This window comes from Blennius ocellaris (assembly GCF_963422515.1).
Source record: "Blennius ocellaris genome assembly, chromosome: 19".
NCBI classification, from domain to species: domain Eukaryota; kingdom Metazoa; phylum Chordata; class Actinopteri; order Blenniiformes; family Blenniidae; genus Blennius; species Blennius ocellaris.
Genome location: NC_137668.1, coordinates 21,676,504 through 21,704,498, shown reverse-complemented (window position 1 = coordinate 21,704,498; position 27,995 = coordinate 21,676,504). Strand labels below are relative to the sequence as shown.

Below are 27,995 nucleotides of genomic sequence, written 5' to 3'. Positions count from 1 at the left end.
CGACAAGTCAAACAGGACATATTAAACTGCAGATATGCACAAATGTCAAAATCTTTCCTTCTTTTGATCCTTTTGTAACTGCAAGAATTTGCCATTTGTCTATTCTGAAACATACATATTAAAGGAAATCAGATATTATATTTGCAAAAAAAAACCACCCTCAGTCAAATGTATCTGGATATCGTATTTTTATTCAGGATTAAAACAATTTGTCATCATCTGGAAATTTTTTGGAGTTTACGTGTCGAAAGTATCACTTCACATAAATTGGACTCGTTTTATTGTGAAAGGTGTTGCGTCATGTGACCTCCACAGATGCATTAATTAATTCTGACCCAGGGCGGTTTTGAATGTCATTTTTGCCAATCTTGTGTTTTTAGATCAGCCTGTCAGTTTTCATATTCATACTTGGGGGGAAAAAAAAAAAAAATCACATGGCGGCCGGAGTAGATCCTCTGGCGGGCCGCTTCTGGCCCCCGGGCCTCATGTTTGACACCCCTGGTCTAAAACATTTGTAAATCAATCTGACGATGGAAAAACAGAGAAATATTGGTTTGTGGTGCTTAAACATAAGGCAACGCAATAGAGTGAATATTCTCGCATCGTCGCAGGTAAATATTTAAGATTTATGGAGAATAATATCAGTTGAACTATGGAAGACACTTTTATACATTAATAAGGATTTTTTTAATAAGGTTTCTTTAAAGATAAATGATCTCCGTCTATTAATATGGAAAAATCCAATCCATCCGAACTAAACAGACAAAATTCATCTGCAAAAATAAGATCGATCTGTAACGCAAAGGGGAACGAACTATAAAAACGAACACATACATGACGCATGAATGGGTGAAAGTGTTTGAAGTGGCAGGATTATGGTTCCTCTCATTAACACTCCACACCGTCGTCTCCACCTTCCTCATGAATAAAGCGCGAGTTTCCACAAGAGTTCTACTGAATACAATTGAGGAAATTGTGTTTAATAAGACCGGGGGAAGAAGAAAAAAAAAAAAGTGAGACTGGGAAAAGGAAATCACAGGTCTTTTTTTTTTTATTGGAAAGTGTCAGAGAGGATGTACCCGTCACAATAAAGTACACAGAGTAGACCACGTGTGATGAAGTTTGACTCGAGATGGTGAAGCGGAGCTCAATTCTCTTTTTGGGGCGACGGGGGAGTTCATTTACCAATCCTCAATCGGATCGGCAGGATGATCTGCTGAGGCTGCAAAAAAAAAAAAAAAAAAATCTCCTCTGTGCCGAGGAACACGATTTGACAAGCATTTGTGAAAAGTGAACGGACGCTGGGATGGATGAGGCTCATGCACCGGCGCTGGAGGCAAGGCGGGTAAGGCATCAACTCCCTCTGAACACATCCTGGGTATGAACTGTACACGGAGCTACGCAAACACCAGTCACACACACACACACACATAAACGAGGAGATTTACAGCGAATAAGTTAAACGTTGATGAGAGACGACAGCACGACTTGAGGCGGAGGATATTGCACAAGTGGGACGAACGAGTTTTCTTCTGATTCAGTCAAGTTACAGCCGCCGCCGCCGCCGAGCACCGGAAACGTCCAGCAAGCTGCTTATTGCTTCTGTTCTTTGGGGTGACGAGCGACGGGGAAAGGTGGGGGGGGGGGGGGGGGTTTACAACATCGACGGCGAAGGAGGAGCAACACGGAGAGAAATAAGGTCCAAAGGCGGCGACGCACTCGTTTCCTCTTATTGCCTCCCTCCTCACAGCAAGGCAGAGTAAAGCCACTTTGTTGTTTTTTTAATGTTTTAAAAAGAAAATCCACTGTAAACATGGAAGAAGGCAGAGCAACGGGACAACAACCAAAAAAAAAAGTGAATATCAATGAGACCAGCAGGGGGCGCACGCCTCCTATCCCCCCCCTTTAAGACAATTTATCATGGCAGGCTTGAACATGATATGAAGAAAAAAAAAAGAAGAAGAAACAAAAATATATATATATATATTCACAGAATCACACCATCTTCCTCTTCAGATCCAATCATCAGGCCTCAACATCTTATATATATATATATATATATATATATATAGAATCTGTCCTGGCTTCTTCTCTCACAACTTCACAGGAAACCAAACGGAGTTTATCTACATGCAACAGTGACGTTCAGCAGCGACGGCGGATTCAGGTTGAGATATAATACGTCTAAAACAGAGAGGAGGCCGGACCACGTCACAACTCACAATCCATGCTAGATAAGGTCGGAGGGGGGGGGGTGGCGGGGCGGGGCGTGGGGGGGTCCACACCTTCAGGCTCCGTCGGGGTGGATTGAAATGGGCCAGGGCGTGTCTGTACAGCGGGGGAGGGGGGGGGCGCCGGGATCCTCACTTCTCCTGCAGCAGCGCCGGGATGTTGATGTTCCAGCCGATGGCCTGCCGGTCGAAGCCGCAGGTGAACAGGTTGCACGACTGGTTCTCCTCGTTCCAGGCGGTGCAGCACACCATCCGCCGGTGACCCTGCAACAGCGACACACGGGTCAGTCGCGCCTTCCCAGTGGCGGGAGGGCGGCCATCTTTCCCCTCCTTGTTCTCTCACCATGCGGTTGCTGCGGGGAAGCCGGGCCAGCCGCACGCCGCTCATGTCGAAGAGGCGGACCTGCCGGTTGTCGTGCGGCAGCGCGATGATCCTCTGGTTGGCGGAGACGCTTATTCTGGGAAGGTCGGGGGAGGGGGGGGGGGGGGGGGGGGGGGATTAAACGTTTGTCTGTCGACTGGAAAGTGTAAGTGTAGTGGTCGTCAATAAATCAGGAGACGTCTCTGAAATGAGGTTTAAACAACTTCCTGAGGAGAGCTGATGTCGTTTTAGATGCAGATAAACTGATTTCTCTCGTGTTCATTCAGTCTGCATTACATTAAATGATGGAAATGAACTATTTACTTTGTTAAACAGTGGTTTGTGTAGACTGATCATTTCTTGAATGAGCCACTTTATAGTGTTGCAGTGGTAAAACCTCCAGAAATATTACCTTGAAATGTTATTACCTTGAAAAATATTTCACTTCTCAAATATAAAACGTACATTTACAAGACACACGTTGCTTTTTTTTTTTGTTTTTATATGTAAAATTAACCACCCTATTTAGAGTTATTTCCACTTTTTGCAATGATGAAAGCTATTATTTTAGGCGTCTTTTTTTTTTAAATTTCATACAAGAAAATACTAACATTTTAAAGCAATTTAAAACTTTGGAGGGGATGTTTTTTAATTTCGGTTGATTACTTGCATAAAAAAAACCCAGTAAGTGACGTCAGACGAGAAGAAGCGAAGCTGTGGCAGGTTATTGAATATGAGACGGAAACTTCGCAAAAATATCAAACGAAATTATCCAAATCACTGAAGCAGGTATTTGGTCACAGAAACTTCCAACAAACGGCTCAAATGTGTTATTTTGACTTTGCTGCTGATCAGATGGTGCAGAAAAACTACATTTCAGACGTTTTCAGACACTTTTCTCGCCAACATGTAGAAGAAGTGCGGGAACGACCAGCAGTGTTTCGGTAGCGTTCGGCGCCTTCACGCCTACCTGTTGACGGCCGAGTCGGTGCGGATGGTGGTGATGGGCGACCTCATGTTCTTCAGGTCCCACACCTTGACGGTGCGATCGTCGCTCCCCGAGACCACGTTGTCTCCCACCGTGAACACGGCGGACGTCACCGTGCTGCAGAGGAAACACACACACGATGATTTCAGCCTTTTACCACGGTCGGACGCTTCAGATACCAAGGCTGCGTCCCAATTCTCCCCCTTAGCCCTTCATCTTACCCCTTTGAGGCGGAGGGGTGAGGGGAAGGGCTATTCACCCCTCGAAACGAAGCGTTTCCAGATGCACACTTTAAACAGAGGGGTAGGGGGACATGGCGCCGAAGGACTCGTATTTCACATATATACGCTTCTAAAGTGATATAAACCTGTTGTGTTTTATACTAGTAAGAACGGCAGTAGTGCTGCCGTCTGCTGTATGTAGCTTCCGTGTTTATAACATTTTATTATTACACCGTATAGTTCCAAAGTCTTCTAATATGGGTGTTTTGAAAACAGGGACCCCCGAGCAAACAAGGAAGCTCCTCCGCTTTCCCATGGTGAATGAGGAAATATTTCTGAAGTCCAAATACGGCGCAAAAACTGAAGTAATCCACGTCTCCGTCTATTTCTTCGCCTTGATGGGGGAAAGGTGGGAAACGAAACAAAGCAGCCAAGCTGCTGCAACACGTTGAATTTGGGACGGCGTGACGACGCTCCTGCTGGAAAATCAACAAACATTCGTGGTTCAGCTCTGCTGATATAACGGCGCCGTATTATGACGTCAAAACTGTGAGACGGAGCGAGAGGGGGAGGGGGTCCCAAATATAAGGGCTGAAACTGCCTTTGCCCTCGTTTTGGAGGCGGAGGGCTAAGGGGTAGGAGGAGGGCTAAGGGGTAGGCGTAGGGCTAAGGGGTAGGCATAGGGGTAGGAATAGAATTGGGATTGGCCCCAAAGCCCTCGGAGTCTCGTAGTTCGTGGAGAAAGAAGAAAGTTCAAACTTAATTCTGTTCGCACCTCCACACACCGCAATTAATGACGCACCTGGAAGAGGCGGCGGGAATCAAACGTGTCACGGCGAGAACGCGGGAGAGGATGTATCACCAAAGATAACGCCGCCGCCACTCGCATGGCTTACGACGGCATCTAAAAAAAACATAACGGGCTATCACCTCCCGTCGTGGAGGAGGGGAGACGTTGACGGGATCTCGCCGGCGCCGAGCTGCTGTCGCGCCGGCGGAGCCGTCAGACCAATGAGACGGCTCGACAGACGACTCCCGCAGTGTTCACACGCCGAACGTGTCGGGAGCCGCGGAGACAAACGGCTTCTGCCCTCGCGCTCCACATTTTACGCTCGTCTTCCTCGGTTCACCGTGGTTTCCGGTCGGCTTCCGTGAAACTCTGCCCGTAAGAGTGACCTTTCAATTTTAAACGTAATAAAGCCTGCTGATTGCCAGAAGTGTTATAACATGCTAAATCTAATATAATAATATTTTGCCAATACTGAACTCATTACATCATTCAAACAGCTTTTGCATCAATATTTTATCAATATTTAAGTACATTTCGTTCCTTCTTTCATTTTTTTGCAGTTTTCTTCAATAGTTATAATGAATAAACTTACTGTAACAACCAATAATGTAATAATTACAATAAAGCCAATGTTGTAATGATATTTGATCATCATTTCAGCCATTTTAATGGTAATAAATCCAATGATGCAATAACGTGCCGAGAGCGTAATAATATCATTGATCCATTATCACAACAACTGAGTTTTTACAAGTGTTTCTTGGACAGTTAAGTCTATTTACTGATACGTACTCTCCAACACTCTCAATCATGGTTGGAAAAAAAACGAGTACGTGCCAAATTGATGACATTTCTGTCACGTTATTGTCAAAATTGGCCAATATTACATGACTGGTTGCTACAGAACTTTTCCGTGAAGTGACTGGGAGTGTGTATCCATGTTTGACCCTTAAATTGGGTAAGACCGTCAATGTAGGGGTAAAACTGGCATGGCGTCGGGCACCACAGCTCTGCCCCCCCCCACCACGCCAGCTTCGTGGGGCCAGCCGTGACCCGCCACATGCTCTGCTCTAAGGTCAGAGCCGACCGTTCACTTAATAGCCTTTTAATATTTCTATTACTATATGTCAGGTGCTCCGTCCTCTTTGTGCCTGCTCATCCGAGGAGGAAGGATTGGAGAGGATTCCTGATTCTTGATTAAGGTTAACCTTGTGTAGCGTCCACACACACACACACATCACTGATTTCGAGTCTTTCCAGCTGAAACTGGCTTCCCTGCTAATTCAAATTGACATGGCATTAAGGGCTCATTAGCGGACTAAACTTTGTCCTATTAGAGAGGCCGGGTGCTCGAGGAAACTGCTGTATCGTTACAGGCACCTTCTGACATTGCGGGGTACATCCCACCCGGGAATACAAGAGCAGCAGAGAGAGACAGCGAGGGGTTGGGGGGGGGGGGGGGGCAGGGGGTGGTGCTGGAGGGGGGTGTGAGCAGCGTAATCAGACAAGGTAATTGATTAAAAGGTTGATTAAGGTTAAAGGGTTTTGGAATGGGTGCGAGGAAGGAGGGAAGTGTTGAGCGGTGCTTAATGCTCCGCGGTGTCTCTGACAGCCAAGGTCACGACTCCCTGGGAGAGGAGGAGGAGGAGGAGGCGAGAGGAGAGGAGGAGGGGAGGAAGAGAGGGATGAGGAGGAGTCGAGCGAATCTGAATGAGGCCGAACAATAAACCTGAAAAAAAGACCACGGAGTGGCGACGAGAGGAACGAGGAGGGACATTCAAAAGAAGAATTCGGCTAACAGCAAGTTTTCGGGGGTCCGTTCACATGACAACGCTGCTGGGAGCCACTGAAAACACAACTTTTCGGAAACAATTGAAAAATGCTTTGTCTCTGTGGAAAACACAACTTTTCTGAAACGCTGACGCTGCACATGCACACCACAGCTGCGGTAAACAGTTCTGGCCGTGCACAACTTTTTGGAAAAGCTTGGGCGAGTTACTACATGTCTGAAGTAGCATTACAATCCATTTAAAACGTAATAACTGCAACCAATAATGCAATGACACATGAAAAGGCAGAATTTCTTAGAGGTGAAAGTCGTTTTTCAGTCATTGAAATACAAAATCTTTCTCTATTCTATTACAATATTGGAAACTTATTACATCAGCAGCTATATTATATTCAGAATGTACAAAATCGTGATGTTATTAATTGTTATGGGTCCCCTTGAAGTCGTTTTGGGTTTCAAGGATATTTTGCTAATTGTTTTACTCGTCAGGTCCATTTGAGACGCGACTGTAACGTACGCCGGAACGTTAAACTTAAAAAAAACCCACTTGATGTTCCACTAACCCATAAGTGCCAAACTGACAGCATCCTGCCAACTCCCCCCACAGACTTATGCAAAGCAAAGCGGAGGATTTGTTCTGGCACTCACACTTTGATCCTAACAAGTGCCACTAATGCCGGAAAATCGCAGAGTCTTCAAAACGCCCTCTTTTTTCCTAAAGTGACGAGCGTGCGAGCCGGAATGTAAATGAAACTCCTCAGGTAGACACTGCTCAGAGGGCTTTAAGGCACTTTGTTGTTTCGGCGGCGCGTCGGGACTGACAGTCACTGAGAGGCTGGTAAGTGCCGCCGCCGTCTCTCCCCGGGGACGGCTTGTCAAATCCGCGTCGTCTGCGGAGGAGCGACTTCATTCGGCGCGGCGGGTCCGCTTGTCACTCGCCGTTTTTTTTTTTTTTTTTTTTGCGAGCTCCCCTACTGAGTCGCGGTTACGTCGGCGGGACGGAGCACGGATGCCGCACTTTTTCCCGCCGCCGGAGGCCTCGCTTGTCAGGGAGCGTTAGCTGTAATTGGCGGCGAAGACGGCGGGACCGGGAGGACGTCTTCCAACCCTCCTCCGGCCCATTAGACCGTTCACGCCGCGCACCGAAACCCGCCGCCTTCCGCTGGAGGGACGGGGCAGATTACGGCGTTTATGCCGCGTCGTTATGCTGGCGGAAGAATTAGTAAGAGAGACGGCGCGGCGGTGACAACCTGCTATTGCTGGAGGACGCAGGACCGCGAGCTGCGAGGAGGAAGCGGCGGCGGCGCGACTTTTTTTTATGATGCTAAACACACACGGCGACAACGGTATTCCCCGAGTCTCCTCGTATTCACAACAAAACATTGATTTGATCACTCATAAACCCTTCACAGAAACAACGGCGCCTTTTTTGACTTGCATAAAAGAATCTATTCTTCTTATGTAGTGAATTTAGGAACAGCGTTGATAGAATGAGACGGGGGGTAAGCTAACCTTGAAACTAGACGACATATAGTCATAATTAAAGTTGTTTTTTTTCTATTTATGCTTTGAAGAGGGCTGGAAAACAATTTTCAATGTAGGAATATTGTGTTAAATAAAATGTTTTTAGTTCAAGTTGATTCTTTGGATTTAGCTTTCGGTTGTATGGCAAAAAAAAAAGGCTGAGAAAAGTTCACATCGCCATCTAGTGGTCATGCCAGGGACACACTTCTATTTTCGCTTTGGTAAAATCAGCGGAAAGGTTTAGGAAGTGCAGCTGCAAAGTACTTTGAGGGTCGAGAGATTTTGTTTTTCTTTTCATCAGGATTTCATTCTAATTGATTAAATGAACAAAAGACAAAACTAACTAATTAATCCGATGTGACACGTGTTGGGAAGAGAATTTGAGGTGAACAAGTCAATTAAAAAGGCTCCAACTGGCCCGTAAATTGTTTTTACGTTGAGTTCAACGCAAGTAAGCATAAAATATGGTTCAGTTGGATGTTTGAAGAGACTGAATAGTTGTGATTGCACATATACTGTATATGTTGGGCACTGTTTTCACAACTTCTGTGATTTCCAAACTCCTGCCAATAAAAGGGAATAAAGTCAGTAGGTAGTGAGTCAATGAGGTTTTTTTTACTCATTAACTCTTACTCGGGGATTTGTTTTTCAGTCCTTATCTAAACAGGCTCCTCTGCAGACAGCAGACACATGGGGAACCATTACATTTATCTGTAGGTTTGTGGCTTTGGAAGTAGCCAATTGGGAGGAAAACAGGAATAAAAGGAGGCGGGAGGGGGGGGAAGCAAAGAAAAGGAGGAGGGCCTGTTGTTGACTGTGAAACACTGGGGCTTAATCTCATTACAGCAATTGTCTATGGGAGAGAATTAGAGTGGGATCTGCGGGAATTATACGTGTTGGGGTCGTCCATAATGAGCTCCACGTAATCCCCGCACTCGCAATCAAAGGCTGCCAGGGAGCAGCAGCCGCGTGTGGATGTGCACACAAAAGCCACGCGGCTCACGCCTCTCGAAGAGCGCCGCCGCTGAAAGGCACCGACGAGCCTGACAGGCGTCGGTCTGAAATGAGCGGCTGCAATTGAGTGTTAACAGCGAGGAAAGTGCCAAATTACACAGAGAGTGGGGGTGGGGGGGGGTGGGGGAGGGATTAACGCAGGAATGGACAGATGAATGAACAGAAGAGCGAGGGGAGAAAGAGAAGCAAAGTGTGGAAGTGCTCGGTTGTGAACGAGAAGCAAGTTGTGGATTTGGCTTCGAGGAAAAGGGTCTGTAGATTAATGTAAAACTTGAAGGGTGGGGTGGGGGGTGGGGGAGGGGGGGGTCGGTTGCTGAAGGGAACTCAAGAGTGGGGGGAAACGCTCCAGCACCACCCGGTGGGCTAAACACAGACCCACGCCACGCACTCACTCAGTGTGTCCCTGGAAGACGTTGACGGAGTGGATGGACGGGTCCCTGAAGTCCCACAGCCGGAAGGTGGTGTCCCTGGAGGAGGTGACCACCAGCCGCTGGGTGGGGTGGGTGCAGCAGTGGGTCAGCTCCTGGTCGTGGCCTGCACACGGGAACAATGGCGGGAACTTTTAATATCTGGCAGTGTTTCAATATTGTTGCTCTCTCTTTGTTTTTTTTTTCTTTTTAATCAGTCAAGATTATTTCACAAATGTGTGACATGCCGGTGAAGTTTCTCTGTGCTTGTAAAGATGTACTATAGAAGTCTGGTCGCCACTATAAAAAGAAACAAGTGTATTTCCCAGCCGTCTTGGCATTTTATTTTTGTGCGGACAAATTTCATGAGAGTAGAGACACAACAAAACACTGAGACTCGAGCTGAGTTCTCAGTGATGCAATGAAAGTTGCATGAATGACGCAACAGCCAGAGGAGATGTTTTGTGGAAATTTCAATGGATTTTGCACCTTTAAAACTGGCTTCATGTTGAGATTGTAGTCATTTTCAGTCGTGATTGTTTAGTTCGGGGAAAAACATCAACATTTTCATCAAGTATACTCAATGCTACAACAATAGGAAAACTAATGTTTGAATTTAAAGACAATTCCTGATGGCATTCAGTGTATTTGAGTGTCATACCTGTGAGTGTGTGCACCAGCTCAGACGTCTCCACCTCGTACAGGTTGGCGGCCCGATCCCAGGAGGCGGTCACCACCTGTCGGCCTCCCACCAGCCAGTCGCCTGCGATCACGACCCCCTGGTGGCTCTTCAGGGTGGCGGTGGCCACGCGCACGGTGGGGACCTCGCACGGGCCCTCGCCGTCCACCTCGCCCTCCTCCCTGTCCGACGAGTCCTGGTCGTCGTCGCACGGGGCCTGGCGAAGGAGGACGTCACCGGTCGTAATCGAGAATATCTCGATCGTGATGATTATCTTCACCGGTCCGCGGATACTCACGCTGACGTCTGGCGGCGGCTGGGGGGCGGGCAGCTGCACCATGTAGCGCCAGATGTGAGCCGTCTGGTCCCCGGAGGCTGTGGAGGCACGTGAACAAACGAAGAGTCAACGGAAGCAGCGGAGACGGACGCTTCCGTTCCACGCCGGGCATTAAAGCACACATCAGACACGTACCTGTGAGGGCCATCTGCTCTGTGGGGTGAAACTTGATGGAGTTGACTGCAGGGAGCAAAACAATGACGACACAAAGTTACTCGACGAACCTGCTGTTGATCACTGATAATCAGAAGGGAATGATTTTCATTAGATCGCCTGAAAGAAATATTATGTTTAATATATATGTTCTTAAAATCAACTCCCTGACTCAAACACGATGCAGTAAGTTGTGTTTATGTGTGTTCCCAGCAAGCAACAATCCCAGCAGTCATTCAAGATGCTTTGTGACGCTTTCAGGCTATTGTGGATGTTATTTTGCAGAATAATCACGTGTTTACATGTTAAAAAAAAAAAGTTTTCCAAATATCGGTGGGGATCATTAAAGGTGTGGACTATAAGTTACGTTTACACAGTGGCTCTATGCTTTATCTGCTTGAGTTAAATCTGATAGTTAGAGATTTTCTAGGAAGCCGCTTTCACACAATTTTGTGTTGATTTAGTTTTGGAGCACATTATTGGACACTCCCGGTAAAAAAAAAAAAAAGGAACAAAATTGAATATTCATGCGCAATTATAAGCTTTTACTTCCTTCTACTCTCTATAATCATTCAAATTCAGCAACAAGGTTAAAACAAAGAAGAAAAAAAATCTTGTTTGGAAACAAACTCAAATTGAATGTTTTAACCAGAATATTATAATCAAGTAGGAAATTCTGGTTGCTTGCACTTCATCGGACACATTTAAAACAAAAGACTTTACCTGATCCCGCATGTCCTGCGTACCTCAGCAGACATTTCCCCGTCTCTATACTCCACAGCAGCGCCGAGTGGTCTGCGAAGGAAAGGAAGAGAAAAAAAAATCCCGTTGTGGTTAGAAGCTGGTGTCGTGGTCATACGTGATGTTGATCGATTTGGTGAGAAACGTGCAGAATGAGAACGGACACGGTGCTACGCTCCTGTAAAACGGAAGCCACGAATCACCTTAACCCAGCCGTCACCCTTTTTTTTCGCGATGAGATAAAAGAGTGCTAATTACGAATCACTCTTATCTAAAAGTGTCATATCCTACCGTGTGTATGAGCCACGGGGATTAACTTCAATCAATCAATAAAATTGTATTTGTATAGCCCTTCACAATAACCCAGTGGTACCCAAAGGGCTTTGCAACAAAGCTATAAAAACAATACATTAAGAAATAAATACAAGAATAATACATAAAAACAATAAGGTGCTGACTGTGGGAGGTGCGACGGTGCTGCAGGTTGTTGGAAGCCTTCCAGAGATTCATAAAAACAGAGCATACAGGATAAGTACACTGCCCTAGACAGAGTTAAAAGCCAACCTAACAAAAAATGGGTTTTCAGCTTTGATTTAAAAAGGATATAACTTGTGCACAAAGGAAGGCGGACGTACCTGCGGAGGCGGTGCCCAGGACCACCGGCTGAGTCCGGGTGACGCTCAGGTCCCAGATGCCGTCCCGGTGGCCCATGTACTCCTTGAGGAGCTGGCACAGAGCCCGGGAGCCGGTGGTGGCTTTGAAACTGGACACGATCTGAGGAGTACAGAGCGGTTGTCATCGGCGTATCGGATATGTTTACCAGAACCGCACTCAAGACTTGCAGTTTCACTAAAGATTTTGTTTCACAATCCGAGTTTGACGCAAATACAAAGCCGGGATCATGAATATTTGCTACACTGGAGAGACATTTGGAGGCAAATATGCCTTGAGGAGTCCCCGCAGATCAAACATGACGTCTGTGACTTACACAAGGGACTAAATTTAACTTCAAATTAAAGATGAAAGTCTGATTGTTTGATCTTTTCTCCACTGCGTCGGCTAACAATGCCGAGCTAAAACACTGGAAACGGCGTCAAATGTCCTAAATATTTATGACCCCGCTGCCACATTTAAAAGCCGGTTATGGTAACCGCACTGCAGACTGAAGAGCCTCTCAGCTTCAGGGGAGATATTAAACAGGACGTTGTGTTTCTTTAACAACAGGTCGAAGTTCAGGTTTTAGTTTCGGGCCTGTCTCGCAAGACGAGAGCAGTTTCAGTTTTCCAGTTTCCCCGAGATAAGAAGTTCCCATAGGGAAGGAAAAGTCTTGTTTTTATTCATTAATGAGATGTATTGAGCGAAAAATAGCTTTAAGTGGTGCCTGTAATGCGTTTCAATGGTCTTGTATTTAGTGGACTTGTGGAAACGTCTTGGCAATTGTGACCATAGAAACATCTAAAGGGATGGATGTGTGTCAAACTCCAGGCTGAAGGTTGTGATTAAGGGTGTAAATGGTGTAAAATCAGCTCCACAGACAATTGTCTTCCTGGGAGGTGAAGCTACTTTAAGCTTTCGAAATCTAGTGACTCTAAATACATTTTTTTTAAAGCCAGGCAACCCAAAGAGAGGGATTTGAACAAGTGATTGCGACACAGGCCCGGAAACACCCGAGTTAACATATCAACATATCCGCGACTTCAGACGGCATCAAACCGCATGTGGCAGGGGTATTAATATCAATTCTGCTCATGTGTCAAATCCAGTATGAGTGTGAGGATCGTCCTCGAAATAGATCTTGCCGGTCGGACTGGATTTGGCTCCGGGAGCGGTCGCGGCCCCGCGCATGCTTGCCGCGAGCGGACGGCTGACCACGGCAATAAGCTTCGATCACTGGTGAGTCATTAGGCGCAGCAGCAGCCGAGCATCTGGCTCACATGTGTCAGATTGTGTTAATGCACACGTTCATTCTGCCCCCGGAGTGTTTATAGTCACATTACGACACGATACTGTCACATTCGCTTCCTGTCATTAGAACACAATGAGCACAGAGCGATAAGGATATAAATAAATAAGTAAGTAAATAAATAAATAAGTGAAAAGGCTCATTCCAGTCAAGGTCGACGTTGTCGTTACACCGAGGCTACAGTTAGTGCAGGTCGTTAGTTCCAGGCCCCCCCAGAGTCTTGACAAAATTAGTTTTTGGTCACGTTTTTTTTTGGGGGGGGCCAGCTGAGAGGTTAGCTGTACATTACGGAGTCGAGCAGCGAGTTCTGACAGGAGGTTAATCTAAGAAGTCCTCCCTTGATCCCAGGTGTCCTCTGCTCTAACTTTCAAGCTCGGACTTTGGCTGCAGTCGCGCCGCTTCGCTTCGCCTCGGGAGGACGTCTCGCTCGACGAGGCGTGAAGTGTGAGTCGATGTTTAAAAGCTGTGATTTAACTCTCGGGATTGGTGCGAGTTAATATGGTTACTGTAGAGTTCAGTCTGTCCTTTTTAAGTTTGTAGTCGCTAAAACGTTTCTTTTATCCTCTCGTTTTAGTTTATTAATTGTCAAAAGGGCTCAAACAGTAAAACAGTAGCAAAATAATCAATAAATAACCATTTTTTCCCCTAAAAATGTGCAAGTTTGACAGAATTTTTAAGAAATCTATTAACAAATGAATATTTTTAATTTAAAGACTAACTTTGCCAGCATGTAAAGTCTTTCTTACTCTTTTTTTGTAAGAATGGGAGCGATAAAGCTTTATGAGCGTGATAAGCCGATAATAATGCTAGTTTTATAGCTGCATCACGGCCATCTACTGTTTATGTTCTATTCATTATTATTCTATTAATATTCGATTCTGCGTCCAACCCCCTAGTGGACAAATCTGGAATTGCAATCAGTTGAACGGCAGCATTTCTTCACCTCCATTGGAGCCGGATTAAACACTCATGGGTTCATTTTATGTCTCAAGCTGTATGTTTGACTTGAGTGGACAATCGAGGGACTAAAATGAGGGGGGGGGTTGGACTACAAGTTATAATAGCTAAAACAGTTAAGACATTCAACCTGAGTGCGGATCTGATTTATTCCGGACGAAGGACGACTGTTTAACCTGGATTTAACTTGAGCAACTAGTGGAACGAGAGACATACAGTACTTAGCGTTAAAAACATGAGACGTGCATTAGTTTGTTTGCGGGTGTGAGTCCATACGAATCAATCAACATAGGGAAAAAAAATCCATTTGACTTCCACGTCACTCTTTTTTTTTTTTTTCCCCCTCCTGATTTTCTGACAGCTGACACTCTTTTGTCAAAAAAAAAAAAGACATTCAAGTGAGTTTCTACTCTGTCAGTTTGAGGTCGAATGCATCAAATATAGTAACGGGACGACGTGTTTCCAAGATTGAACAAAAGCAGCCCTTCACTCAGAGGAGACAGGGAGTCAAGGTCGGACCGTCGTTAAGAAGAGACTCAGCCCGCGGCCGGTTCCCATGATGCTTAGTGACAAACAGAGCATTCAGGAAGTTACCCATGAATCTCCGCCCCACAACTCCCACGCGGCCGCACTGAAGTGGCAAGATCCGCCTATTTTGCCCTGCAGAGTGTACAAGCACTGCATCGGCAAGACATTAAAGAGGTCAAGGGAGACGATCACAGTTTCATTCAACCCCTGTAATTTAACCATTTCAATTATGTGAAAGGCATAATGTTTCGAAAAAAAATGCACAGAACGCAGTGTGACGGTCCGACATCTCTGACGTCGACTGTGTCCGGTACCTTGCTGGTCGAAGCCTTGTAGGTGGTCTTCAGTTTCTGGGACAGCTGACTGGTGCTGTGGCTCGCTGTGGGGCGGAAACACAAAGATTTAATAATAGTTTCTATTCTGTCTGCACTATTTTGACTTTTTCCGCATATAAGCGGTCGACTCGGGGTGTCAATTCTACTGTATTCTGCAGCATTACATGATTTTCAGTAGTTAAAAAAAGAGCTACTCGTCACATATACTCTGCAGGAGAACAAAGACATATGTTAAAAGTTTAAATTTAAAGGTCGTTCTGGCACTATTTTATTAGTCCGGCCCCCCCCTCGTGATGAACTTGGGCTGCATGTAGCCCCAGAACTACAAATGTGTCCGACAGTTTGGCGCTGCGTCAAGAACAAATGGAGTCACTTTTTAAGTGGTGCTTCAAAAACTGGACTCAGTTGAGGTGAAAGAAGGTGACTGAAGTTTTTTCTTTTATACAGATGGTCAAATTACCCTGGAAACAAATCCATCCTTAGCCGATCAGGCTTTTGTTTTTCTTTTTAAACTTTACATCTGGTTCATTCTTGCCAATTAAATAAGTCGAACATTATGGATTGTGCAAGGCAATTTCCAAAAATAATACAAATGATGATCACTTTGAGCACATTTGAACCACGTATCATGTAAAATTATTTCAAATGACTATTATTGAGTTTATTTGATCAATGCATGCATGCTGATTTAAATCAAATAGATCTGGTTGGTCTTTTCAAAAGAACTAGCTGCTTAAAGATATTTTTTATAAATCATTGGAGCAGTTCACAATCTGCGTACGAGGAGGAAGTTGTTTCGGAGTTATCCAAGTGTTCCATCTCTGCTCTATCCATACAGCCTGTGCGACATGTACCGCCACAAAAAAACCCCTGTAATTTTACACTGGAGCAACATAAGAGCTGCCGCTGATAAGACTCGGATACCCTCGAGGTAGAAGAGTATACCGCTCCCTGCCTCATGTGGTTTTCCTCAGTTTACTGCCGCGCAAAAGAAAAAAAAAGAAAAAATGTCAGTAAAAGTAACAGCTGCTCAACGTGCATCGGCTCCAGCTCCGAGACTTGTTTAGAGAGAGTTAACAATTAGCTACGTGACGTCCATGAAAACTCAAAATAACTCCCAAGGGATTCAAAGATCTGCAAGCAAGAGGACTAAAAAGGAGAACACGTTTGTCTTTACTGGCTTCCTGCACCAACCAACCAGGCTCCGATATATCTTAAAGTCCCATATTACTGCTTATTGTTTTTTTTTAATGTTTTCTACCAGTAGATTGTGAGGCAGAGTTCCTCTCATGTGGAAACAGATCCCAGCTTCAGTTAAGGCGGCTGACACATACTTGGAGACTTTCCTGTTTAACAAAGCTTACAGGCCATTTTCTAGTCAAGCTGCCGGGAGACCTACGCCGAGCTTCTACACTATTTCACTCTCCACACAGTGACGTTTCACTGACTAACATCCTCTAGCTTTCTAATTCAGTTTGTGCTCATTCCCTCTATCAAACTGGAGATAATTAAGATATTGTTCCTCTCTGTCCTCTCCATCCTTTAACACCTACTGGAACAGCAGAAATTCTTTTCAACTGTCAAATTCTTTTTGTGAAACCATTTAGTTTTTCCCTGTTAAAGTACCACAATATAATACCATATAAATGAAACTGAATTGAATCAATAAAGACTTAATCCCCCCTTCAAAATGAGCCACCTCCTACACTGTACTTGCAATCAGCACTTTAGCTAACTTCAGATCGGGTTAATAGGATCTGAATTACTGCCGAAAAATCCAAACAAAAGTAGAAACTCTGACCTTTGTAAAAGGTGTTTTATTCTCCAGTGGGTTAAATCAAGTAAACCGTCGTTTTGTCTGCACTATGATAGGACGATAAGTCGTGTCCCTTGTACCGGGCCGTCATGCAGGTATGAGGAAGAAGAAAAAAAACCCGACTGTGTTCAGAAAGCAAGTCAGCCCGAGTGTGACATGTTCGGTCTTTAGCAACACGGTAGAAAAAAACGATTTCGCGCAAAAGTCCTTCAAAGTCCACTGATTCCAGCGACGTCGCCGCTTCTCTGAAGGCATTAGAATCCACCTATTCTACTAAAGTAGTTTTCTGAAGGCCAAAACAGTTACGAGGGATCAAAGTTAACCTGATATGCGATCACATTAAGAAAGGAACAAAGTTACATTTGACTTGTTAAAAGTGTGAAAGGGTCAAATAAATTTGCATTAAACTGTAGAAACTAGTGATAAATATTCAACAGGTGGAGCGACTTTAATTATCCTCTTAAACTAATAACCTCGGTAGACGGTGGCACTATGTTGTATTATCGGAACGTCGAGTCTAAAAGGAGAACGTTACATATTCATACGTGTAAATATTTAATGCGGTACCCATATTTTCTATAATGCGTACGTTTTCCAGTGAGAGCTCAAGTAAAATCCCTCTTTTCCTATTTTGATGAATAGTCATGTTGTTTTCTGCCATTTTTTTATCCTCTGTCAGACACAAGACAGGCAAAAAAAGACGTTTTGGAATAAAACAAGCGTTTGTATCGGACCTTTGGTCTTCAGGGCTCCCTTGGTGGGGTCTCCTCCCTCCACCGTCTGTCCATCTCCGGTCAGACGCTCGTTCAGGGAGTCGATTTCTCTTCGTACTGCAACGCCGGCGCAGACGTCAGCGATCGACACACACAAGAGAGAAAAACACGCCGACCTCTATCGGTTTACTCACGCTCCAGGTTTTCGATGTAGAGGTTTTCAAACTCGCGCTCGATCTGGCCGAACAGGTCCAGGAGGTTGCTCCTCAAGGCGAGGGGCAGCTTGGAGTCCTGGACACACGAGACGGAGACGCAAACTGAAACGTGTAATGATGAAATGTCCAAATATCCACATGACTCTTGATTGAGGGAAAAGTCGGCTCACGAGGAAACGACCAGTTTGACGAGAAGTGTCGGTAATAATACACCAAACATACACAATTCTTTCTTTTTTGTCTTTGATGGCATGTTTAGTCTTTTTGTCAAATATTTGTTTATTCCTTTATTCAAATTATTCTTTTTTTATTTGTTCAAGATTTTACTCTAAAAACAGGAAAATCATGGTTTTATATTGTGGGAAGTGATAACGTTACACATTTATGTTGTTGGTAAGCAAGAGAAAACCACAAATTTAGCTTTTTTTTAATAGAAGGCAAATTGAAAAAATAAATAAAAACATGGCTTTTCCTTCATGTGCCGATTTACCTTTGAAATATTTTCTATCAATTTTTTTTTATTGGTATTTTGCACATTTTTCTTAAGCATTACTTTTATTTTAATGTAATTCTTGAAATACTGAGGATTTTCAAACAAAATTTCACATTTTATTTTTCACTTTTGAGACTTCAAACGTGTATTTTGTGTACATTTTCAAACATTTTGCTTTTTTTAGATACACTTTACACTAAATTTCTATCTACAGATGAAACAAGGATTCATAACAATAATAGTACTACACTTTAATATATGTCTTATTATCACTTTTTAAATTTTTACTGGAAACCAATAGTTTTTCCTTCGACCCAACAAGAAAGAACAGTGGTTCCTTTGGAAGGTCGCTGGTTCGAACCCCGGCCAAACAAAACTTCAGCATGAGTCATTTAACTAATTTCCTGTGAGCGCTAATAAACTGGCAGGTGCTTTGGTTTATTATGAGCGCGCGCACACACACACACACACACACACACACACACACACACACACACACACACACACACACACACACACACACACACACACACACACACACACACACACACACACACACACACACACACACACACACACACACACACACACACAGTGGAGTTTCACTGTAACCATCAGGTGCACACTTAAAAGTACAAAACTCTCCGCTGACGTTCCGAGTAAAAAAAAAAAAATAAATTTCATAAAACAGCAGCTGCGTTTCGACGCAGAGCCAAACAAGTTAAACTAACGGCACCTTAACCAGTCGGACCGGTTCGGCTCTCACCTCCATGGCGAGCTCCTCCACGTAAACAGCGATCAGCTGAGCGGCGGTCTGCTAGCGAACCATAAAAAGGGTGGACAGAGGCGTCTAGTGTGCGACGGGTCGGCCCGAGACCTCAAAACCAAATACTGGAGAGTCACTGTTCCTGCTCCGAACCCTGCCTGTTGTCAGCGCCACATGTCTGAGCACTTGGTGGGGGTGTAGTGGGGGTTGGGGGTGGGGGGGTGTAGTGGGGGTGGGGGATAAAAGGCCAATCCGCATATAACAAGCAGCCGTTATGAATTCGAAGCGGCTTAGCCTTATAGTCGTTAAACCTGCGGCGTACTCTGACCAGGAAGGCCTGCATTGTGTGTGTGTGTGTGTGTGTGTGTGTGTGTGTGTGTGTGTGTGTGTGTGTGTGTGTGTGTGTGTGTGTGTGTGTGTGTGTGTGTGTGTGTGTGTGTGTGTGTTCGGCGGCGGACAAAAAGGGAGCGTTGAAAAGACTAATCAGACGCGAACAAGCGGCCCATATTAAAAGTTGATGAGACGACAGGCCGCGAGCAAACCGAGCTGCCGTGTGAGGTGAAGGGGGGGGGGGGGGGGAGAAGAGCGGTGGGGGGGGGGGGGAGAAAGTGAAGAGCTCACAGGTCTGGCAACCTGCTGCTCGGAGAAACAGCGACACAATCGACGGGTTATGAGCGCACGAATGCAGTTAAGACGTTGGGCTCTCTCCGGTCTGACTGGAAGAAAATTAAATATAATAAGATATGGCGTGCAATGTTTTTAAAAAAAACAAACCTCAAACCCATTGTTAGTCTTATCGGTGAGCGTCCCTCCCCGAAGTCAACGACCAGGATCTTGTTGATCAAACAGAAACTCCTTTCTTTTATTATTATTATTAGGCGCTAGCACACAGCTGCAGGTGACAAAGACCTCAGTCTTCTCTGTGTGGGAGAGATAAATCAATGGTGGCTGTAATTTAAATAGTTTGGAGAAGGTTAATCGCTAACTGGATGGTTTTTTTTTTTTAAACTAGGGCTCATTTGTTTCCAGACGTACTAATCAGTACCTAATATCCACACGAGACGGCTCAGACGGGTTCAGGGGCTCCCGACTCCGTCACTCTGGAGTTACTCGTCATTAAAGAAGATGAATTCACCGTTTCTGGGGTGGGTTTTTTGGAGGAGTGATGCAGAATTTAGCATCAACATCTGCTCTTGGAAGAAAATGGTTTATAAACTCGTAACTACAAAAAAAATGACAGTTGAGATATAAAGACAGAGCAAAATGGGGCCAATTTCAAACTGTTCCTGCTGCTTTTATTAACTTCCTGTTTGTACAGGAAAACTTCTTTATGTGTTTCGACATCATTCTCTGTCACTGTGCAGATAAACATGTTTTCTGATGTACGTATGACATAAACTTCTAACGCCAACAGCTCTGCAACTATCAAACGCAGAAAAAGAAAGCAAGTGAAACTTTAGTTAATTCGACTATGTTAATATTTTTCTAATAGCAATCAGTTACAAGCAAGAGTTACAGCCTAATAAGAATTTGTTCTTTCATGTTAAGCCATTCATTCTTTTTCACTGCAGAAGTGGATTAATGTCGGGTTTTAGATCCCGTCCCTCGGTAAACAAGCCTCCAAATCCAAAAAATTAAAAGTCTTCAAAGGAAAAAGAAAGAATTTGATTTGAGATGGAAGGAATCATGTGCCTCCAAAGCAAACGACATTATCAAACCTCCAGTCGTAAGTCACGTTAAAAGCGAAACAGGAATGTGAAATGAGGCAGAGATCGCCCAACGTTACATTAAAGTTCATTATCAGTGCTACATCTGGTGGGCAGGAAGCGAAACCTCTTAATTTGTATAGGTCAAGGTTAAACGGCCGGGATGACGGTGAGCTCTTTGATGTGGGGGGGGCAGGAGGTCCGTCACATAAACACACGGGGCAGCAGATGCTGCGACAGCCGGCGGGAAACGGGAGAAATGCTGCTCGACCGGCTGGTACTGTAACAGACCGTGGGGCCGACCGGAGACTCGAGTGATAAAAACTTTCAGGGGGGGGGGACGACCCTCAACGTTTTTTAGCTCGCCGGCGTGCGACGGGGGCTCACCTGTCCCTCCAGCATGTCTCCTCGCTGGACGCCGGGCGGCCGCTCCTCGGTGCTGTTGGTGCGGCGGATGGACAGGCTGTGAGCCTTGCGCTTCTGCTTGGGGTGGCGGGCGGCCGAAGCGGAGCCGCTGCTGCTCCCGCCCTCCACAGGCATGCCTCCGACCTGGTGGGCGGCCCTGCCTCCAGCCTTCCTCCTCCTCCCACCCCCCCCCCCCTGCTTGTGCCCCACCTGACACGCAGGTAAACACGGGGCCGGGCTCGCCGGTTGGCTGGCGGCAGGGGAGGTCAGATCTGTCGGGCGTCAGCACCACCTGCCTGCAGGGGAGGGAGAAGGGGGGGGGGGGGGGGGGGGGGGGGGGTGGAGAAGGAGTATTCAGGTTTGGAGCTTCAGGAGGAACTGCAAAGACAATATTTACCTACATGTCATAGAGACGCTGTTTTGCAATATCATTAAAATCTCTTTATACATAAATTAGAATCACTAAATCCACATGTTGATTTTTGTAATTTTTTTTTTTGCAAACTAACAATTTTCACTATTTTTTATATACTATACTTATTGCTTCTGGACCTTGTGTGCATTTCTTTGAAAATACCCCGAACGGTGTCCTGTTACGTTCAAGTCAGACGGCATATTTTGTAAGAAAAACCGCCGTTTTCACTTTTTTTTTCTCCGTCCGAAGCTTTTTCACAGTGTGCTGGAAGTAGTTCTCCTGCTCCTCCTCTCTTCAGCTTATGGACAGAGCAAGGCATTAATCAAGTGCAGTCATGTGTTGTGTTGTTTTAATAAATGTCTTTTTGTTTTTTTTATCAATTCATTTCAGACGTGTCAAAAACATGTGTGCAAGCCGATACACACTGATACACCTATATACAAATACACATGCATATCCTAATATAAACCCCTTTTTAATAATCTATATAAATAATGAAATTTTGAGTTTATTAAAATATATTTGCACAAAAGAATCTATATCAGAGTGTACCACACCTATAAATAAGTCATATATCTCATTTAACAAGCCTGAAAAAAAGGGCTAAGAAGATTTAAGCGCAGAATCTTTGGTAGTTTGATTTAGAAATTAAAAGATAAACGTACTTGTTTTTATAAATCTCCAGGTTCACTGGCCTATTGGTTCATTATTTCTGGAAAGGGTCCTTGTTTATATGTGTAGGTTGCATATTTCAACATAGCTTTTACCAAACATAAGCAGACACACTTGTGACTCTAGAAATACGTGTCCTGCAGGGTGTTATAAGTTTATTTTATTTCACATTTCAGCATTATTGTACCAGGTTGTAATCACATCATCTGCATCCAGACTTGGGCTGCTTGTTAATGTAGGTTTGTTCCAAAATGTAATTCCAATGTACCAGAAATTTACTGCTGCTTAGACCGTCAGAATAAAAGCTAAATGTGCTTTGATGAACATCTTATTTTTTTTTTTTTTTTACTTCAAACATATTTTTTAATTAAAACTGTTTTGAGGTGATTAACTACATGAATTGCGCCTGAAGGATGAGTGCGACTGTTTTGGTTTAATTGCTTAAATTATATTTCGTGGCTATTTTATCGACTTATTAACATATTTTCAAATGGTTCACGATACCTTTATAGCCAGACTTTTGTTTTTGTCTCAAATAGCAATGATCTGCATCTTTAACCCAATTTTTTAAAAAGGCACGTGCTTAATCTTTTTAATGAATACAAAACTTTTAAACAGATTCTGATCACAGCCAATTGAAGTCAATGAAATGTGAGGTTCTTAGAGACCAGCTGTCACTCAGAACAACAAATTAAGCCAGAAATCTGTGATGCGATCTCAGGTCTGAAACTCAACATCCACATTAAGACAATACCAAAATCAGCTCACTTCCATCAGAAAAGCCTGACCAAACAAGAATCAGAGAAACTTGTTCATGCATTTACATTATAACTGAGCTTCAATCTCTGCAATCCTGTGTCAAACGAATAACGTCAAAATCTTACTCCTTCGTCCACAAAGCATTTTCTAAATTCAGCTCAGATTAGCTTATAAGAATATAAAATGTCCAGACCCCTGAGGTCCTCAGGAAGATGTTTACCAAGTGATCCCAAAGGTGAAGCAGCTTTTAGTTTCTACGATCAGGCAAACTATTTTTTGCTCAAATTCTCCGATGAACAATAGATTTTAAAACATTAATCTTCTTGCAGAAATTCATTTTTTTCCACATGGGCCATTTCTAGGATGAACGAGCAGCCACGTGACAACATTCTGAGGAACTGATGGGGGTCAAAGGTCTTGTTGATGGACCAACAAAAGGTGACCGATCCACTATAGGGATGGAAGCTGGGATATACCGGTAACCTGACTTGTTTTGTTAAATGTTCTACTTTATTTATTCTCATTTTAAAGCCCGTTAATCACCTCATTCCAATGTAACTTTGTTATACTTCCCTGTGAAGCACTGGGGATTTCTTTGTGTCTGAATGGAGCTGTTTTGCTGATTTGCCAGACACCTGATTTGCTTGGGTCAATGCATAAATCACTGTAAACACATCAATTTGCCTTACAGTTCAGTCATTATGGTTCCTGTGTCTGACACACTAAAATAAAGAGGAAGCAGGCGGTTGCGCCATTCAAGCAAACATCTAGAATGAGTAGTAACGGTGAAGATGTGAAGAGAGATGCTTGTTACAGCCTGGTGGAATTCATACCTGCAGCAGGAGACAGAAACAGCATCACGTGCAGGCTAACAGCTAGCTGTCATATAGCGCCTTGCACACAGCTCCTAAAACACGTAGCAGCTCGAGTTAAACTCTACCGCTTGAACCCCGGGACTGGGAATTCTCAACAGGCACTCGTAGCAGGAGAAGAAGGGGGAAGAAAACTCCAGTCATCCGTCAAAACATGAAAAAACCTCGACACATCGCGTATTTAGTCACTTCCGTATCACGTGGCTCGTGCTTGAACTCTGCGAGCCAATGAGAGGCCACGTCCCGGAAGACGTCACAGGCAGGGCACGGAGGCCAGGACGTCGGAAAACGGGGATATGCCGTTAACGACAGTCTGAGCAAAGTGCAGGACGCGGGTTGTCTACCAGCAACACGACGAGGATTCTGTAAGTCAGCGCTTTATCGGTGTCTGTTCGGGCGGCGTGTGTGTGCGGGAGATTGTGCTTACTTGTGTGGAGTTGTCAGGCGGCTGGGTGGTGCAGGCTGCGCTGGTCCGATGGCGTGTTGACAGGCAGGGTGTGTGTGAAAACCCGAGCTGGAGTCTACGGGATGGGATCCATCAAAACGCTGTATGCGTACAGAACATCTAAACGCTGCGACGTCTGCAGGACCAGAAATATCGAAAGTCTGTATACACACGGGATCAGTTAACAAAATCGACGTATGTTTTCTGGAAGGAGAACAATCTGCATATCTGCATATCTGCTTGCGTTACTGGTATTTCCTTTATGTGTGTGAGCGTCTACTGTTCAATTCAGGTCCTCTGTATTTATTTTTAACCTTGTTTTCAGTGTAATTTAACAAACACAACAATGCATTTTGTATCAGAGTATGAGCAAAGCAGCCAGTTCTGTCCAATAAATAGAGGCTTTATTAATCCAGAGGGAAACTTAGGTTTCAGCAGCCCACATACACCAACGAAAGGAACAGCAAAACAGGTTAGTTGCCAGATTGACATCAACAGTAACGATTAGTACACAAAACACTTGTACTTGTAAAATCTATAGAAATAATAACTATATTGAAAGTCAATATTTACACATTTAAAGTGTAAACGAGTACACTTATCTTAGTAGTAAACTACATAAAGTGCAAAGATATCCCAGAATCAATCACGATGGAACATGTGATCAATAAGTCATAATAGAAAGTATTTCCAGCATGACAAAACTGGACAGCTTCTTGGGGATGAAATCAAATACAGAACTGTAGTATTTTGTGCAAAGTGGCCAAAATCTCTACGAGTGGATGTGAAAAGAGACTGTATCAGGAAAAAGGGTAAGGACATTTGGCCACTATAAATTATTATCTCTTATTTTTTACGCCTTCCTCCATCAGCTCCAGGTCTGTTTTTTTGACCCGATCTAAATTCCTTGCATCCTCTCTCCGGGTTTTACCCCCAGCCGCGTCCTCCGCCCCTGTGATTGGTTTTCTGTTTTGGTCAGGAGATGGTGCGTTCCGCGTGGGCGGTGCTGCGGAGGGTATCTCACGAGGGAGCAGCAGTGCTGAAATCAAACGTACCCGTTAGCAGGAGCCGCGGTGCAGCATTACTGAGGAGTACACCTGGGGGAGCGTTTACCTGTCCGCACAGACCAGTAACTAGGTGAGAGATAGGAACGGAGGTGAGACAGAGGTGACACGGAGCCGCGCGGGCTACTTCCGGTCTCGGTTTTACAGTTTAAAGCCAGATAATCGAGGTTAAGCTGCTAATGACAGATGATCTCCAAACAGAGCCCCGCTACTCTAAAAATGTTAAATTCACTATACATTATTTAAAGAAACTCTTCATAGATTATCTTCAACTCAGCTGCACCTATACTTTATATTAAAGTTAATATTTTTGTGTACGTAATACCGGAAGTGAGCGTGGATGCTACAGATTGAACTTGACGAACTGATTTAAAATTAAGTTTAATTTTGATATTATTTTTAGCACCGTGCAAAATTAATTTGCAACCATTGTATTACACATATGACATTTAATTATGATTGAGATTCGGATTGTTCTAAACATCCAATAATTCAACGTTTTCTGTTAAGCTATAATTTGTATGAGGTGTGTTTTGATGACAACTTCCGCTTTGCTAATGCACCAAATTTGCAATTCATGGTTATTGCTGCCAAAATGTTTTGTAGTTATTATTCAGTTACCTCCTGCAAGGCTGCAGGAGGTCCGAGACACGGTCTTGAATCCAACAACGCTCGTCACAGGCACAAAAAAAAGTTGTAAACCCTGCCAGCTTATTCCGACATTGCCTCATCAAGTAAAGTTGAAAGGGTAGTCACTGTCCTAACATCCACTGTGGGTTTTCCTGCTGCTCCAGAGACGCGAGACTCCTGCAGTCGGCGACCAGAATGCCCGAGGTCACCACCGACCACCTGGATGACAAGCAGGTGCAGCTGCTGTCCGAGATGTGCATCCTCATCGACGAGAACGACCGAAAAACCGGAGCGGACACCAAGAAAAACTGTCACCTCAACTCTAATATAGATAAAGGTACACATCTACCACATAAAACTTGTGGGGGTTTTTTTTGCGGCCGTGGTTCGTCCTTAAGGCCGATCACTCCTCCTCTCTCTTCAGGTTTGTTGCACCGAGCGTTCAGCGTCTTCCTGTTCAACAGCGACAAGAAGCTGCTCCTCCAACAGAGATCAGACGCCAAGATCACTTTTCCGGGTGAGCTGCGAACCGCTTGGGCCTTTCCGGTCAAACACGACTTGCAAGATTCAGTCGGGACACTCGCCTCTCTTCTCTTGTGCAGGTTGTTTCACGAACACATGCTGCAGCCACCCGTTGCACACGGAGAGCGAGCTGGAGGAGAAGGACGCGATAGGAGTGCGGCGAGCCGCTCAGCGGAGACTCGAGGCCGAGCTGGGGATCCCCATGGAGCAGGTATACGGTGCCAGACTTGGAGGAGGAGGACGACTCCTGTGTGTAGGAGTGTCCGCTTGCGTCTGATCTCCTTAGGCTGATCTCCTCCCTCAGGTGACCCCGGAAGAAATGACGTATCTGACACGGATCCACTACAAGGCTCAGTCAGACGGGGTTTGGGGAGAGCATGAGATCGACTACATCCTCTTCATGCAGAAGGTAAAACTGTTGGCGTCTTCCATCACCGGTTACTGAGGAGTTCCATTTGACACGTTTGAAATTAAAATGGTTTTAGTAAACAACTTCCATCAGGTTTATAATGATTGTGAAATAAAAGTCAAATTTTTAAACCTAAATTGCAGATGTATTATGAGATTTTGTGGCAAAACGGTGATGAATCATATAAAAGGGGTTTATGTGAGTCATGTTTTCTGAATCTCGATACAGTTGTATTCAGTCATTCTGCAACAGTTTGTCGATCCACGCCTCATAAGGAGAAACTATCAATTTGAAGTTAAAGCGTGCTACAGAGAACTTTAACTCCGTGAACTCTCGCCGACCTCTCGGCAGGACGTGGAGCTGAGTCCGGATCCCAACGAGATCAAGAGCCACTGCTACGTGAGCAAGGAGGAGCTGAAGGAGATGGTCCTGAAGGCCAAGCGCAACGAGCTGGAGCTCACGCCCTGGTTCAGCCTCATCGCCGAGACCTTCCTCTTCGAGTGGTGGGACAACCTGCACAGCCTCCAGCGCTTCGTCGACCACGACGCCATCCACCGCATGTAGCCACCACGACCTCCCGTCATTTCAAAGCCTTCGGCTGTAGCAGCTCCCTCCCCTCCCCTCAGTGAACGACTCAGTGGTTCCTAACAAGCAGATATTTCTTGCAAGGGTTTTAAGTCTCGCTATGAGGGAGATGAGACGATTTGCTGCGTTCATCTTCACACTAGATTAGCTGATCGGGGGCGAGGCTGACTGAGAATCGGCGCCGATAAAGCCACACTGGGACTTAAAAAGAAGGCCTGAACCATGTTAATGCATTAGGTAGGAAATGAGCGTTATCGCTCGACGGCTCCACAATGAGAAAAGCTTCTTTTTTTTTTTAATACAGAGACTTGAAGTGCCTGATAACGGGTCATTAGGCTAAGGTGGAATCTGTCTTACGTGTCACAAAACTCTCAACGCGTTGTAACAATGGTATCGGTGAGCAGGCTGTGTCTTTGTACCCTCTTTCACAATAAAGTGTTTGATTGTGACCATTAGCAGCAGATGGCTTCATCTTATCTCTGCACACCCG

At 44.8% G+C, this 27,995-nt stretch overlaps 2 protein-coding genes across 7 annotated transcripts; one reads left to right on the top strand and one right to left on the bottom strand.

Annotated features, from left to right (window-relative positions):
- Positions 1-1,042: 1,042 nt before the first annotated feature.
- Positions 1,043-24,323, bottom strand: wdr37 (WD repeat domain 37). 3 transcript variants are annotated; one of them, XM_080515089.1, is made up of 14 exons: positions 24,278-24,323; positions 21,115-21,428; positions 17,742-17,838; positions 17,569-17,664; positions 14,998-15,062; positions 11,871-12,009; positions 11,218-11,289; positions 10,477-10,521; positions 10,303-10,379; positions 9,987-10,221; positions 9,311-9,452; positions 3,563-3,697; positions 2,575-2,689; positions 1,043-2,495 (listed from the first exon to the last, which is right to left on the bottom strand). In XM_080515089.1, the coding sequence occupies exons 2-14, from the start codon at positions 21,265-21,267 to the stop codon at positions 2,364-2,366; spliced, it is 1,503 nt and encodes a 500-aa protein (XP_080371215.1). In that variant the 5' UTR covers positions 21,268-21,428; positions 24,278-24,323; the 3' UTR covers positions 1,043-2,363. The 3 variants fall into 3 exon arrangements, with proteins under 3 accessions (XP_080371215.1, XP_080371216.1, XP_080371217.1); XM_080515090.1 differs by lacking the exon at positions 24,278-24,323 and adding an exon at positions 23,812-23,960; XM_080515091.1 differs by lacking the exons at positions 21,115-21,428; positions 24,278-24,323 and adding an exon at positions 19,022-19,128.
- Positions 24,102-27,960, top strand: idi1 (isopentenyl-diphosphate delta isomerase 1). 4 transcript variants are annotated; one of them, XM_080515095.1, is made up of 7 exons: positions 24,103-24,215; positions 25,275-25,432; positions 26,154-26,326; positions 26,414-26,506; positions 26,592-26,722; positions 26,816-26,920; positions 27,272-27,960. In XM_080515095.1, exons 2-7 carry the CDS (start codon positions 25,278-25,280, stop codon positions 27,482-27,484), a joined length of 870 nt encoding a protein of 289 aa, XP_080371221.1. In that variant the 5' UTR covers positions 24,103-24,215; positions 25,275-25,277; the 3' UTR covers positions 27,485-27,960. The 4 variants fall into 4 exon arrangements, with proteins under 4 accessions (XP_080371222.1, XP_080371221.1, XP_080371219.1 ...); XM_080515093.1 differs by having other exon boundaries at positions 26,154-26,506; XM_080515094.1 differs by having other exon boundaries at positions 24,126-24,215; positions 25,278-25,432; positions 26,154-26,506.
- The last annotated feature ends 35 nt before the right edge of the window (positions 27,961-27,995 follow it).